Source organism: Ambystoma mexicanum, chromosome 2p (assembly GCF_040938575.1).
Source record: "Ambystoma mexicanum isolate Mex_15411 chromosome 2p, UKY_AmexF1_1, whole genome shotgun sequence".
Taxonomy (NCBI): Eukaryota; Metazoa; Chordata; class Amphibia; order Caudata; family Ambystomatidae; genus Ambystoma; species Ambystoma mexicanum.
The window spans coordinates 349,616,044-349,630,727 of record NC_090923.1 but is presented as its reverse complement, the minus strand read 5'-3'; the positions used below and the strand labels follow the sequence as shown (position 1 = coordinate 349,630,727).

The 14,684-nt window shown below is 43.7% G+C and overlaps 1 protein-coding gene across 7 annotated transcripts in view; it reads right to left on the bottom strand.

Moving 5' to 3' along the window:
* SLMAP (sarcolemma associated protein) overlaps positions 1-14,684 on the bottom strand; it is a 1,535,859-nt gene that overhangs the window by 439,179 nt on the left and 1,081,996 nt on the right. For all 7 annotated transcript variants that reach the window (XM_069643684.1, XM_069643683.1, XM_069643687.1 and 4 more), the window contains one exon: positions 5,077-5,397. In XM_069643684.1, the coding sequence (XP_069499785.1) occupies positions 5,077-5,397 (321 nt within the window). The remainder of the gene's footprint in view (positions 1-5,076; positions 5,398-14,684) is intronic.

Genomic DNA, 14,684 nt, shown 5'->3' with positions numbered 1-14,684 from the left:
GGGCAGCACTTATGAGTTACCTGCATCCCCCCCGCATTTCTCACCCTCCCACCTCCCTCTACTTGCACGATCTGAATGCCACAAGGCCTAGTAAGATAGTTGTGCCACGCCCCATGTCTTGTCGCACCTAGAAACACTTGTGTACAGGCCTGTTATAACTGCTTCTAACTGCTTGTCTTCCTTGCTGAGGTTGTGGAGGCTGCAAGGTTTGTGGTTTTGCCTGCTGCGATGACTGATGAATTTGGCTGGGGTGAGAGAACAGAAGAAGATCCTCCCCGTCTACCTGCCTGTACTTTGTATGTAGGGGCTTGGGCTCTGGGAGAGCCGAGTGTGGTTTCAGCCAGCTCTCAACAGCCAGAGCAGAAACTTCCTTTTGCATAGAAATGCTTGACCTGCTGTGTGTCCAGAGGGCCAACACCTCTTCCAGAACACCCGCTTCCGGTTGTTCTCCTTGGGGTGGGGACACCCCCACAAACTCAGCCAACCACTCCATGCGGTCAAGGAAGGCTCTAATGGACGCAGAGATTTCGGGTTATTAATCATCATCAGTGTTCTTATCCCCCTGCGCTGCGTCCAAACCTTGGGGGGCGTCCGCCCTCTGTGGGGAGTCCACCTGTACCCTTGGGTCTGGAGCCGGGGGAGCCAATGGGGGCAAAAGTTGCTCATTTTCAGTGGTTTTGGTACTGGCTGGAACACCTGTCTCCAGGTAGATAGGCGCCAGGGTGGCGAGGCCGGAGGAGGCACAGGCTCCCGTGTTGGGGTCAGCGGGGGTCAAGGATTTTGGGAGAAAGTAAAGTGGGTGAAAGGCCGAATGCATGCGCTCTACATGTTACAAACTAGAAAATGTGGAGTTGAGCGGCGCCGCTGTGGTAAGTACTGTGTGCACCTACTACTACACAGTGAAAAAAATACAATAGCACTGAAAATGACCCGCAGATCGCGTTCCTCCTGATTAGTGATATAAGTGGATTGTATACAATTATATGAATATAAAAAAAGCAAATTGCTCAAAAGTCCATATGTCGGTGCACTTTATTAACACCCTGCGTAAGCCGACACGTGTTTCGACGAAGCGTCGTTTTCAAGGCTGACAGTCAAACAAGGATTCCAATCGCATGAAATAGATCAATTTCATATTCACAGAAAATTATAAAAACCGATAACCGATTTGTGTATGAAATCATCAACAGTATTGTGAATTAAAGAATAACGATCCATGAATAAATAAATAATGGGATAAACATGCCCAATTTGTGAAGGTCAATGCGTGCATTATGGAAGAGGAGCAGGGAGAGAAAGAATGGTGATATGTTACTATAATTGTTAATAATGTTAAATCCTAAAACAAATAAAATTGATATGTCAAGTTACCACATTAATCATGCATTGTTTATGCTCGTGCAGCAACCCAAGAAACACCATTTGCCCTCCTCTATCCGGTTTAAATCTGTACAGTAAATATAAGTAACTGTCTAGTTCTTATGTAAAGATTATAAAGTTGTATTAATGTAAGGATACATTCTCACCTATCTGCTGTAAATTGTATTGTAGACAATATCCATACAAAATTAACATTCCAAATTATGTCCAAATATGGTTATATCCATAGAATGTGTATTGCACTAATGTGGCCTGTGAACACGGAAGTAAAGACATTATGTAATTCCTTATTCATATTGAATTCTTAAAACCTTTCTTTGTAAACATTTCCCTTATTCATGATGTGCTTACCATCCGGCTATCGGTGTGGTTTGGTTTCACGAGTCTCGTATATGTTTCAAATTGGTTAGATGTTTCCATTATATTCTGTCCATTGTAGTTTACCTATTTGTTAAATATGAAACTGCCTTTTAATAGGTAGAGATCTGTGGTTTTAACCTGTAAAAGTATTAAAAATTGTTCACTTACCATATAGGTGGGTTCAATCCCGTGAACAATTGTTATGAAGGAGTCAAAGACGCGCCCGAAGGGCTCGGCGTCTTAAATACTGTATGAAAAATGCGCGCGATCTAATGTCAACACGCATGCTTCAAAGTCCGTTCACTATACAGATGCGCATGCTCGGTAGGGAGAATAGTGTTCAGAGAATGCGCAAGCGTTCCTTGTAATATGAATAGTGTTCATTGTTGCGCGCAATTGTGCATCTAATGTTTCCAAATTAGTGTATGTAGATACGTGCATCGTTCTCTATTACAATCACTAATAGCGATCTATATATAGGATAAATAAAATATGGTAAAATGTGATGATGGCCACAAAATATTATTGTAAATATCTTTATTCATACATAATATGAGGTTGTTGAATTTGCTGCCCGAACTAAACAATGCACGATGCATGTTCATCGGAATGCACATGGATGTATTCTACAGTATTAAATATCTATAATGAAGTGCTGTTTGAAACATCCGACTTCAACTCCTGATATATATATATGACTTTGTGGTTTACCCGCTGACAATGAAGTATAGATTGGATGTCTCTCAATAACCCAGATGTTTGAACAAATTACAATACCAATTTGACTAAAACATGTAAAAAACTTTTTTTACCAGCATGACATAGTAATCATAAAAAGACATGCATCTTGTGGTCTGATTTGAGACCTAATTCTGTACAGCGGAAACAGCATATACATTTGGCTTCCATTTGTCGAAGTTTGAGGGTGCTATCTCCCCCTCGTGTATTCAACCTTGCTCTCTTTAATCCAATAAAACGTATGCCCGTCTTGTCATCTGTTTGATGTTTGGTTTGCCAATGAATGGCAAGAGGCAGCCTGGGATCCTGGCTGCCCAAACTTGAGAGATGCTCACGAATCCTAAATCTTAATTGTCTAATAGTAGACCCTATGTAGGTCTTGTCACAGATGCATTTTAATGCATACACTACGTATCTCGTTCTACAATTGATGAAATCTGTGATTTGTGTTGTGTATCCATTTATGATGGTACGCTGAGTAGCATCATCTTCAGCATATTTGCACATTGAACAGGTTCCACATTTGTGGAAACCTGTTATAGGAGTTAACCATGTTTGACTTGAATTTTGTGCCTCATTGCTAATCTGTAAAAATGACGGGCTGGTTTTATCCCGAATTGTCATTGATCTGGTAAATACGAATCTCGGTTTATCTGCCAAGTAAGGCCTAATATCTTTGTCAAGTAAAAGGATGTCCCAATGACGTAGTAATAACTTGTATAGATACTTGGTATCCTTTGAATACTTAGTAATGACATCAACAGTCGAGTGAGGTTTGGTTTCATGTTTTTTAGTCTGCAAGGTTGTAGCTCTGTCTATCGTGCAATATCTATTGAGGCTTTCATTAATGCTGACTTTGGAATAACCTCTTTGATAAAACCTAGTCGTTCAAAGTTCACATTCCCGTTGAAAGTCTTCATCTTTATTACAATTCCTGCGAGCCCTGTAAAATTCTCCATTTGGAATATTTTGCATGGTCGAAGACCGGTGACAACTAGTGAAGTGCAAAGTGGAATTGGCCTCAGAAGGTTTCCTAAAAGTTTTGGTATTGATGACATTATTCTCTATAAGTTGAATACAAACTGGCAGATGTTTTTTAAATTTTTAAAATAACATGAAACACTGCATGAATTCTGAAGGCTCTCTGATAATCATAAAGTCTGTGATCCGTGTCCAATATGCCCAAAAACCTCTCTGAACTGTTTGAAATAGGGATGATCACAAGGCACGCAAAGCACAAGGAACACAAGGCAAGTAACTCCCATGACTAGTCTAGGCTCAGACATTCCAATGAGAAAGTGTGCAGAAATGTGTTGGGAAAAAAAACTTATATTTGACTTGGCCTATAAAATGGAGTGGGCGCAACTGGACATTGAAAAAACAGCACTGTGAAGAAATATAGAACGTCTGAAAGTCTGAGTGGGTGGGGATGCTTTCTGCTTAGCTGGTTTCTGTTAAGGAAGATGTTATGCTTGTGTCCCCCGCTGGAAAGAATTTTCAGTGTGTTGGTGAAAAGGCAGGTAAAAGAATATTGCAACTACTGTTATACATTTAGAACCGTGGGAACGGACCCTACTCGACAGAAATTTGAGGATGCGCTACAACAGTCTCCTCAATTGATTGAACAGGCACCAACCTTTCACTAAAACGTCTTTTCGTGAATCAAGAATAAAACTATAGATTTACATATACAAGCCGATATTTGGACCAACACACGAAAGTCACGAATGGCATGTAGGAATGGGATAAAGGTTTCCTAAACTGCAGTGGCGAACTTACCACACCAGCCTCTTCAATTCCCTAAAGTCTCATACAAATCTCAGTGAATATGGAAAAGTCAAACTAAAAAAAGAAAATCATAATAACTTTTTTCCTGTTGTGAAATAAAGTAAATTTCCCTTCAATGGTGGGGTGATGGCTTCCTATTCAGAGCAGATTTTGACTACCAAAGAAGTGCAGCCTTGATGCAAAGAACTTTAATTGACTACAAATGGGGTAATTAAACTGCTTATGAATAATTTCCAGGTTTATTACTTGATTAGATGTAAACATGCTTCTACTACCAGCCCAAAACAAATTAAATGTATGCACATAAAAAAAAACTTATAACGACTAGTATGGAATCTGACAGTAAGGCATTTTGAGTCATAACCGTCATTTAAATTTCTACCATTATATTTTTCTCCCATATACTTGTTATGTAATAGTCTGAAATATTTAATCGCAAAGTTAAACCACATGTACAATAGTTTTATGTATATTCTTGGGAGATTGTATACAGTAAAACTCTGCAGCAGGGAACGGAGCTTCACGCAATTTTAGGTGAAAGTTGGGTGGAGGTTTGGGGCAGTTAGGTACTAGGAGAGAGACAGGTCTCAGTATTAAGGATTTGGGGGGGGGAACCACAGTATAGGAGCTGTTTCAGAGGAATTTACATTTAATCTCCAACACAAAATAATCAACTCAAGATTTTCTTCCTTTGGTGTCATATTTACAATATGAGGGTGTTGGCCAAAATAGCATGTATACTTGCATCTAAATTACCTACAAACAATGCACTCAAAATAATTAAGACAACCTTTCAATCCAGTGACTTACCAAGCAGCTGAGCAGTTTCCTTTTTCTGCTGATCTTCCCATTTCTGATTCTGAAGTTGAAAACTCGATTGCAGATTGATAATTTCACTTTCGTATTCCGTTGCAGTGTTACGCCAGTGGTCAAGTTCTGCTCGCATCACAGCAAGCTCTCTCTGCAGTTCAGCAAGATCACCATTTCTTTCTGAAGCAGTTCGCTCTACCACTCGCTGAAGGAGAGTGATCTCTTCTTGAGCATTAGTCAAATCATCCCTGGTGTTTGAAATTTCACTCTCCTTTTCTTCACGAAGAACTTCAATGTCATTTTGCAACCTGTGCAACTGAGCTGAAAACCAAGCATATGGTACATTCACATGACTAGGTATAAGGAGCAAAAAGCACACAAAGCACAACTGTATTTCTACATAAATCTCAAAGCGTTAGTGTTTTTTATACTGCTCCATTTCACCAAAGGAGTGGTGTCAAAGCATGTCATCCTAGTCTGTTGGAAGGAATTGACAGGAACAAAGTGAGATATAAGAAGGACAGTAAAGTGTGTTGTGGCTGGAATGGTGTATACTTAAAACAGAAATGTTGTTTAAGCAAATGCTCGAAGTATGGAGTTGAAGTATTGCAAGTTCATACGTAAAATGGGGGTGTGTGAGTGGCTTGAGAAGTGCTAAGGCAGTCCTAAATATGCTGTGGGCAAGGTTTGACATTGTCATGAAAGGTGGGCTTCCCAAAGACCTCAGTTAACAATGCAGAATGTATGTGTTGATTGTGTGACGAAAAGAGAAATTGGTAGGCAACAGTAAGCAGAAGAAGGCTCAGGTAAGGAAGTGGGTGGATGTCAGCAGATGAACAAGTTACTTACCCCTGGTAACATTCCCTCGCTGGATGTTCCTCACACGTATTTCTCATCTTTGATATTGGATATCCAACTTCAACTGCTTCGGAGAGGAAAAGAATTTGGCAGTGGGCCATGTGCATCAATGCAGTCGACTATGTGTCTCAAGGGCCTCCGAATCGAGGATGTCATCAAAGGCATATATTGCACGCGCAGTGCCCATTGGCTTCAGTTCAGGTTTGTCTTACAGTATAAACTACCTGCATAACCAGGTGATTGACCGTATTAAACTTTGAAAGAGCGAATGCTGTGATAGCATGGGAAATTCTACTGTGGGGTAATCTGGGAGGGCGATGAGGAATACGTGGGAGGAACATCCAGTCGAAAGAACGTTACATGGAGTAAGTAACTTGTTCTTCGAATGGATTGTGTCCTCCCACATATTCCTCATCTTTGATAGACTCGCAAAGCAGTGTTTGATTTGTTGGAGGGCGTAAGAATTTAGTTTTCAATGGGTTTAATTAACCGAATGGAGGACAGCTTTTCCAAAGCTTCCATCGTGACTGAGGGAGACTCAACAGACCACGTAGCTGCCTCACAAATATTTTTGATCGATACACCCCTTGCAGGACTCTAGAGGTAGCAATGCCCCTGGTAGAATGGGCCCTTAATCCTTCCGGAGGATCCTTACCCGCTAGTCTGTAGCATTCCGAAATTGACAGAATGATCCACCCGGATAAGGTCTGTTTTGTCATAACCTGACCTGGTTTGTGACCTGTATAGCATATAAAAAGATGATCGTCAATACAAAGTTTGGATAGCCTAGATATGTAAAAGCTCACAGCTCTGCATGGATCCAATCTATGAAATCTCTCCTCCTCCATACCAGGATGAGGTGGAGGATAGAATGTGGGCAATACAATGTTCTGCCCTAGGTGAAAATCAGAAATTTCTATTAAAAATGAAGGCTTAACCTTCAGAACAACCCTATCCTTGTGGAAGATAGTAAAGGGTGGCTTGGATGATAATGCCTGCAATTCACTCACTCTACTAGCGGAGGTTAATGCTACCAAAAGAATAGTTTAAATATTAACAACCTTAACGAATATGAATGTAAAGGTTCAAAGGGTGCACACATTAGAAATGTTAGTACCAGATTAAGGTCCCAAACTGGAACCTGGAAAGGAGATTGGGGGAGGGGCGGGGGTAACACATTGGCAAGTCCCTTTAGAAATTGTGTGTCCAGTGGTGTTTTTAAATATGAACATTCTTCTGACGGGAGCTTAAAAATGGGTGGCTCCACCAAATAGCCCTTAATAGTTCTAACCTGGAGCCCCAAATTGGCCAAGGATAATAGGATAACTCTTCCAGTGTTTTGCACAAAAAAGGGTCTATATTCTCGTCTTTGCACCAGCAGCAGAATTTATTAACGGCCACGGTACAAAGACTTTGTTGCTGGCCTTCTGGCCGAAAGCAAAATCTCCATTACGTCATCCAGGAGGTCTCAATCCTTTATCTCAGCTTTCCAGAAACAATGCATGAAGGCTGAGTGTCTTGACCTCTGGATGGAGAACCCAACCCTCCTCTCGTGAGAGAGGGTCCTCTCTTTGTGGAAGACGTATTGGAGGGCAAGTGGACATGTTCAGAAGGTCCGGGTACCACGTCCTCCTGGCCCAATCCGTGGAAATTAGGATCATGTGTTTCCCAAACTTGCCCAACCTCCTGATCTTGTGAGGAAGGACAGGGAATGGAGGAAACTCATACAGGAGTGGAGTCTACTACGAACGCGTCCCCTAGAGCTCCTCTAGGAGGAAATTCCCTGGAGCAGTACAGTTCGCACTTCCGGGTGACACTGGTTGCGAACAGATCCACTTGAGGAGTTCCCCAAAGGGTGAAGATCTCTTGAAGGACTTCCTGAGCTAGTTCCCACTCGTGGGAGACTGTGCTCTGCCTGCTCAGAGCATCTGCAGCAGTGTTCTCTTATCCGGGTAAGTGAACTGCTGATCGAGAGTCCTTCTTGAATTGCCCAGTACCAGAGCTGCATTGCCTCTGCACAGTGGTAGTAACCTTACACCGCCTCTCTTATTCAGGTAGTACAGGGCCACTGTGTTGTCCGTCATTATCAGGATATTCTTCCCCCGTACAGAGGGCAGAAAGGCCTTCAGCGCAAGTTTGATTGCTCTCAGCTGTAAAAGGTTGATGTGTAGTTTGTACTCCGATGGAGACCAATGACCGCTGATTGTCAGATCGTTGGCATGAGCTCCCCACCCCATGAGTGAGGCGTCCGTCACTAATGTAATCTCCGCCCATGGTTGCCAAAAATGTTCTTCTTTTCGGATCTTCTCTGTGTAAATCCACCACAGAAGATCCTGCCGAACCTTGTTCAGAATCTGAAGGAGAACGTCATTTGTCCTGAGAACTGGGACCATTGAGTCTTGAAGGGATCTCATCCTCAGGTGTGCTTCAGGCACTAGTAAAATTCAGGATGCCATGAGGCCAAGCAACCTCCAGAAGTCTTAGGCCTGGAGATTTTGGCCATTTTGGAATTTGGAAACCATCTGAAGAATGTCTTGAGCCCTCGACTTAAGAGGCAAGCTCTTTCCCAAGGATGTGTCCAGTACAGCCCCTATGTACTGGAGCTGTTGGGAAGGTGTAATTTGAGACTTCTTGAAATTGAGGGAGAAGCCCAGTCTGTGGAAGAAGTGGCAGGTGACTTTCAGATGATTCAGGGCTTGATCAGCAGAATGCACCCTGATCAATCGTCCAGGTAGGGGTAGACTTGAATCCCCCCCACTCCTGAGGTGCGCTGCCACCACTGCCATTAACTTGGTGAAGACCCTCGGGCTGAGGTCAACCCGAATGGTAGGACTTAAACGGATAATGCGAGTCGCCAACCACGAACCTCAGGTATTTGCTGTGCTTGAAATGGATTTGCACATGAAAATAAGCATCCTGAAGGTCCAATTACACCAACCAATCCTGAAGTTGAAGGGCCTGAAGGATCTGAGAAAGAGTAACCAGCTTGCACTTGTCCTTCCTGAGGAGCTTGTTCAAGGCCTCTTAAGTCCAAGAAGGATCTCAGTCCCCCGTACGTTGTTCCTTTCCGCTATAGGTACTGGTTCTATAGCACCTGTCTCTAGCAGGGTTAAAACTTCCTGCTGTAGGAGTGGGTCTGGAAGCTTCAAAGAGTGTCTCCTCGGTGGATTGCTCTGAGTTTGTGTAAGAAAAGGAAGGCAGTAACCTTGGGCTATTATTTCTACAGCCCAAACATCTGAAGCAATGGCTCGCCATTGTTGCAGATGCTGCGACAGCCTGCCTCCTACAGGTGTCTTGTGATGCAAGTCCTCAAAGTGGTTTTGTGGCGGTTGCTGCAGCTGCTGATGACAAAGAGGCTGCAGCTGGGGGTTGGCTTGGCACATTTACCTCATCCACCACGAGTGGTTTTTCTCTGGCCTCTTTGACCAGCCATACCTCTCACCTTTCCATATGAGGAGTAATAACGATAGGGTCGTCCCCTCAAAGATTGTCCTGATGTATGAAAAGGCTGAGGTTGCCTAATAGCTCCTAAAGATTTGGCTGCTGCTTTTGAGGTCTGCAACCTCTCAAGGCTCTCGTCAGCCTTGTTGCTGAAAAGGTGAGACCCGTCAAAAGGCATGTTCAAAAGATGGTTTTGCACGTCTGGTGCGAAACCCGACTTTCGCAACCATGCAAATCTGCATATCACTGTGCTAGTGGCCAAGGACCTGCTCATGCTATCTGCAGTGTCCAATCCAGACTGAAGGGATTCTTGCATAGCTTCCTTTCCATCTCTAACGATGGATAGGAATCCTTCCCTTTCTTCCCCTTCTGGTATGTGCTCGGCCGCCATTGCAATGCACTCCCACAGAGTGCACAAAAATGTTGCCAAGGCACATGTGGAGTTGGCCGATTTTAATGCCACACTCCAAGCTGAAAATACCTTGCGTGCCCAACCATCCACAGGCTTGTCGTCCCTATCCTGAGGGATGAAGGGTACACCACCTTATTAGAAGCTGTGGCTGCCTGGACTACCAGACTCTCAGGAGTAGGGTGTTTGGACAGTTAGACAGGGTCGCTACTGGAAGGGTGGTATTTTGAAGTGAGGGACTTATTCACAGGAGGACTTGAGTCTGGGGTCTCCCAATTTTTGCCCACCCTATTTTGTAAGGTTACATAGAAGGGTAAAATAGGATCTTCGGTGGGCCCATGATACAATATATCAGTCAGGTCATCCTGGATGAACTGAGTTGGTGGTCTAGCCCATCCTAAATAATCCACAACCTCTGTCATCTGGATGAGGGACTGGCATGTTCCCCTGAAACCTGGCCTGCCAAAATCTGTTTCCGGTGATGTGTCAATTCCACTTGCGTTATGCAAGGTTTCCACCAAATCCCTCATTCTGCTTTCCTCAGTAATCAGACATTCTGGGACATTAGGGGTTCCATACTCTAGGCCAAAAGGAACATCCTCCTCCTCCAACCTTTCTTGTTCTTCAAAAATTGAAGTCAAGGATTTAAAATATTCCTTCCTAAAGGTAGAGGTTTATACATTTTTTCTGGAGGAGCTGCTACAGTGGAGGTTGAAGGTTTTATAGTCTTTACAGCTTTTTCTTTTGCTGTTTTGTCAGTTTCTGGCTGAACTGGAGCCTTTGAAACTTTTGGCACCGAAGGTTTCGGGGTCGACGTCGACAAAGGTGTTGATGGCGCTGACGAGATAGCAGTCTTTGACGGAGCTGGCTACGAGGGCGTCGAAACGCTCTTCGAAGGCTCATCCTTCGAGGTGTCGGGTTCCGGACGGCGTCGATGACCTTGAGCGGTCGACTTGAGTGATCTTTATCACTCTGGGTCCTGGAAGGTTCCCGATCCTTCCTCCTTCGAAGGCGCGCAAGTGTCTGAAGAGTAACGCTCTCGGCTGGATTCCAAGGAAGGCGCAGACCAAGGCTTAGCCTTTTCAAAATCCTCCATCGTTTTGACTCTAAATGCTTCCCATTCTTCGGAGGAACAATGTTTTGTGGGGCATTTCATTTTCTTGGGGGATTTGTCCAAAGACGAGGTGGAAGGGGACCGGTGGCGTCTCTTTTTGGACTTTTTCGTCAAAGACGTAGAGTGGTGTGAACCACTTCGGGACCCAGACCTGTGTTTCCACCTTTCGCGTCGAGGAGATTTCTCCTCATGGGATCTCGACTCGACGCTTGAGGCTTTTCGGTCGGTTTTTTAACGTACCTGTAGTTTTCCCTTCCTCTCGTCAAGGCCTTGCCCGTCATTTCCCGACACTTCGTACAGGCCTCCACGTCGTGGTTTTCACCGAGGCACCTCAGACATTCTCGGTGTGGTTCTGTGAACGACATTTTTGAACCGCAGGTTTTACATTTTTTGAACTCCGAACGTGGGGAAATTATCGAGGCACACTGAGTCTCCGAAGCAACACGTACTGCATAAAAAACGGAACTGAAGCCAACGGGCGCCGCGCGTGCTACTTGTATACCCGATGACATCACCCTCGACGGAGGCCTTCGAGGGACTTCGACTCAACGACATCGAAGCATGGCGCTCTCTGCCGAGAAAACATTTCCGAAGCAGCTAAAGCTGGGCGAATACATCTAATATGACGAATATTTTGGAGGACACAATCCATTCGAAATACCTCTTTGTCTGAGCAGATTCATGAAGCTTAACATGTGTGTCTTTACTTTAGGTCCTTTGATCAGTTTACCTCTTTGCCCGGACTTTGTGATCTGTAACTATGTGATGTTTGATTTATATATATTACATTTGATTGCCTTTATTGTCTGTGAAACAGAGCAATAAAAACAGTTTAAAAAAAAAAGATTTTAGAAGCGTTTTGAATTTGAGGTGTGAGGCAACAAAGCAAAGGAGTTTTTTCAACTGAGCCCGGCTAAACTGTCAGCTCTTATTTGTGTACTGCAGTTTTATGGGGAACAGCAGTTTCATAGCATCTTCAAGTCAAAAGGGGAAGCAAAGAGTAAATTGGCTCTTTTCACAGGATTTGAAAACCTTGAGCATAGTTAAGTGCAAGGCACTGCAGACACAATTCAAAAAAGTGCAGACAATTCTCCACCTAGCAGCAGGAAGAGGGAGGAGCAAAGCAACAAGCTTACAGAGAAGGAATCAAAGAAAAGGCCAGCGATTTGGATGTCAGACAAATTGAAGGTGACAGAAGGTGCCATGGTATCAAGATCTTTGTATTTTGGGCTCTTGAAATCACATTGTGCTTAATGACTGAACACCAGGGGAGTCACACACATTGCATAATACATCTAGCAGAACGAAGCACTGGTACGCAATTGCCAATGCCTTGGGTCTGGACAGCAAGTGGGAGGGGATCGACCTTGGGAGGGGAATCGACCACTCAATAACATTCAAGAATGCATGAGAAAGTATGGAAGCCTTGAATGCTATTAATAAGGGGATATGTCTTGGTATGTAACATACAGACTCACGGAATCCCTTAAATCCATTGTGTGCTCTACATAAAACCTCAGGGCTACCTGGCGCAGAGGACCAGAGACAGCATAGAACCCAGTTTTCAGGAAACAAAGTTGAAAAACGATTTCATTAATGAAGAAGGCAAACAAAATGTTAGAGATAAAAGAGGTGTACCACTTTTTCTTGATGGAACACTATATATGGTTCCAATGAAAATAAAGTCTGCCGTTTATTGGTGATGGCCACCTATTGCTACAATGTCACTTTGTGGCACCACCAAAGCTAAAAGGAAGAAGAGAAGGAAACTAATAATGTACAGCTCCGGGGGACATTGAGATAAGTCAAGTGTGGACAGCAAATCAAAATCAATAGTGACAAAGTAAATTCAATAATGAAGTGCTAGCAATGTAATGAATGGTGGCGGTAGATGTAAGAGTGACAAGTCAAGCTTAAGAAGGGATTGAGTAGAATTACTGGCATCAAGAGATGCAGACAACTCTAAAAAAGTAAGGGGGAGATGGCTTTTAAAGCTAAAGGTTTTGAGTTAATTTCTGAAGCAGGGAGGGCTCCTGTTGAGTCTTTTCATATATAGGCCCCAATTGATTACTTCACAATATAGAGGTCAGTAAAGTGCACATTGAAAAAAGAACAAGGTTGTGAAGAGAGTGCAATTGGCTCATTCCTAAGCTCCCATCCAAATACAAGTGATACGATGGTCAACGGTGCAACATCTAGGGATCTACAAAATTGCAATACCGCTATTACAAGCAAAGTCGTGGCTTAATTGCCAAGGAGTCGTCCCAGGTCACTCTGGCGACGTTTGCGAACAAGACCACTGGCATCTATCGTAACCATCATACCAATGAACATGGGATGAGAACACAACTAAGATGGCTACTGGGATTCTGGCTCAGCAGAGGCCAACTTCTGAGAACCAGAGACGGAGACGTTGAACTTCAAGTCACAAAGGTAATGTTATTTCCTTTTCCTGCATGTGTGTGCCCCTTGTTTGTTATTTTCCATTTGCCTCCAGTCTCCCTACCTTGCAATGGTCTCTGAAGTGGCGTGACTTTCTGCAATACCATTGTTCCACAGCCTTCTGTACCACTATGCATTCTATTATGCTCACCACATCTTGCTCTTCAGTTTTATCCTCGAGTGACCAGAAAAAGCAGAAGGTCCTTAGCACTCATCGTCCTGCAGATATCTACTGAAGGCTTCCATCTTTTAGCTCAAGTCCTTGTCTTTCCATTGTTGCAGCAAAGATGTTTCCACTCTGGAATCTTTCCTCTGGAACTGGTGTTCACTTTGGACACCACCTGCTTCACAGCTGACTCTTGTGGGAAGGGGGGTGTCAAAAGAGAACCTTATCCACCTTCAAACCCCATGCATTAGTTGCCATTCCCAGGTGAGCTCAGTTCCTCACACGCAAAACACAAAAGTTAGGAAGGGCAAAGAACTATGGAAAAGTAATGACCACCAACAAAGCCAAAAATCTAGCACTAAGAAGTGGCGAGGATAACCACAACCCAAAACTTCCCCAGCATGGAAGAGACAAATGAATTCAAAAGCCAGGTTTTTCATAATTGCCATGGTTTATAAACTGCACAGAGATGGAGCCCTGTTTTTACCTAGGACTTTATGAGGCTAAAACATCTTTTGTTTATTGTCTGTGATTAATTGCTTAGTCTGCTGTAGGGGTCCGATTCCTGCTCTTGAAATGAGTGGACTTAGCCCTTCTGACAGCAAACCCAAAATGCTTTGTGCTACAGGAAGTGGTTGGGACAGGAAAGAGAAAAAAGCAGAGAGAAACAAGATGGCAGAAGTATCCCAAACTCATAGATTCGCCTGTGGCTACACTAACGCCGCCCCTTTTCTTCTCAAAAGAATCAAAGGCCTATGGATATGCAGCACCCGGTGTGAGGCTACTCTCTTTGAATGGATGTGCTCCTTTGATGCCTCAGCCAAGGGCAGCTGCCTGTTGTGCGGCTGTACCTGGCGGAGGGCATTACCTGCCCTCACAAAGAGATCAAAGAGGAACCCTGGCCATTCAGGTTCCTGGACTGGCATTTGACAGGCTCAACCCGTCCAAACAGAATACACATGCAAAGACTAGCTTGGTTCACAGGAGCCGACGTGTGATATCAAATTGGATGTGGCTTAAATGAAAATAACTAGTGCCATGCACTATGCCTTAACTCGGGCATAGCTTCATTATTAAAGTTTATTCCACCACTGTGGGCTATTTATGATATCATAGTTTTGGTACGGGGAGGCATATACATACAGCCCGTGTGCTGCAGAGACTTAGCTGTCACTGTA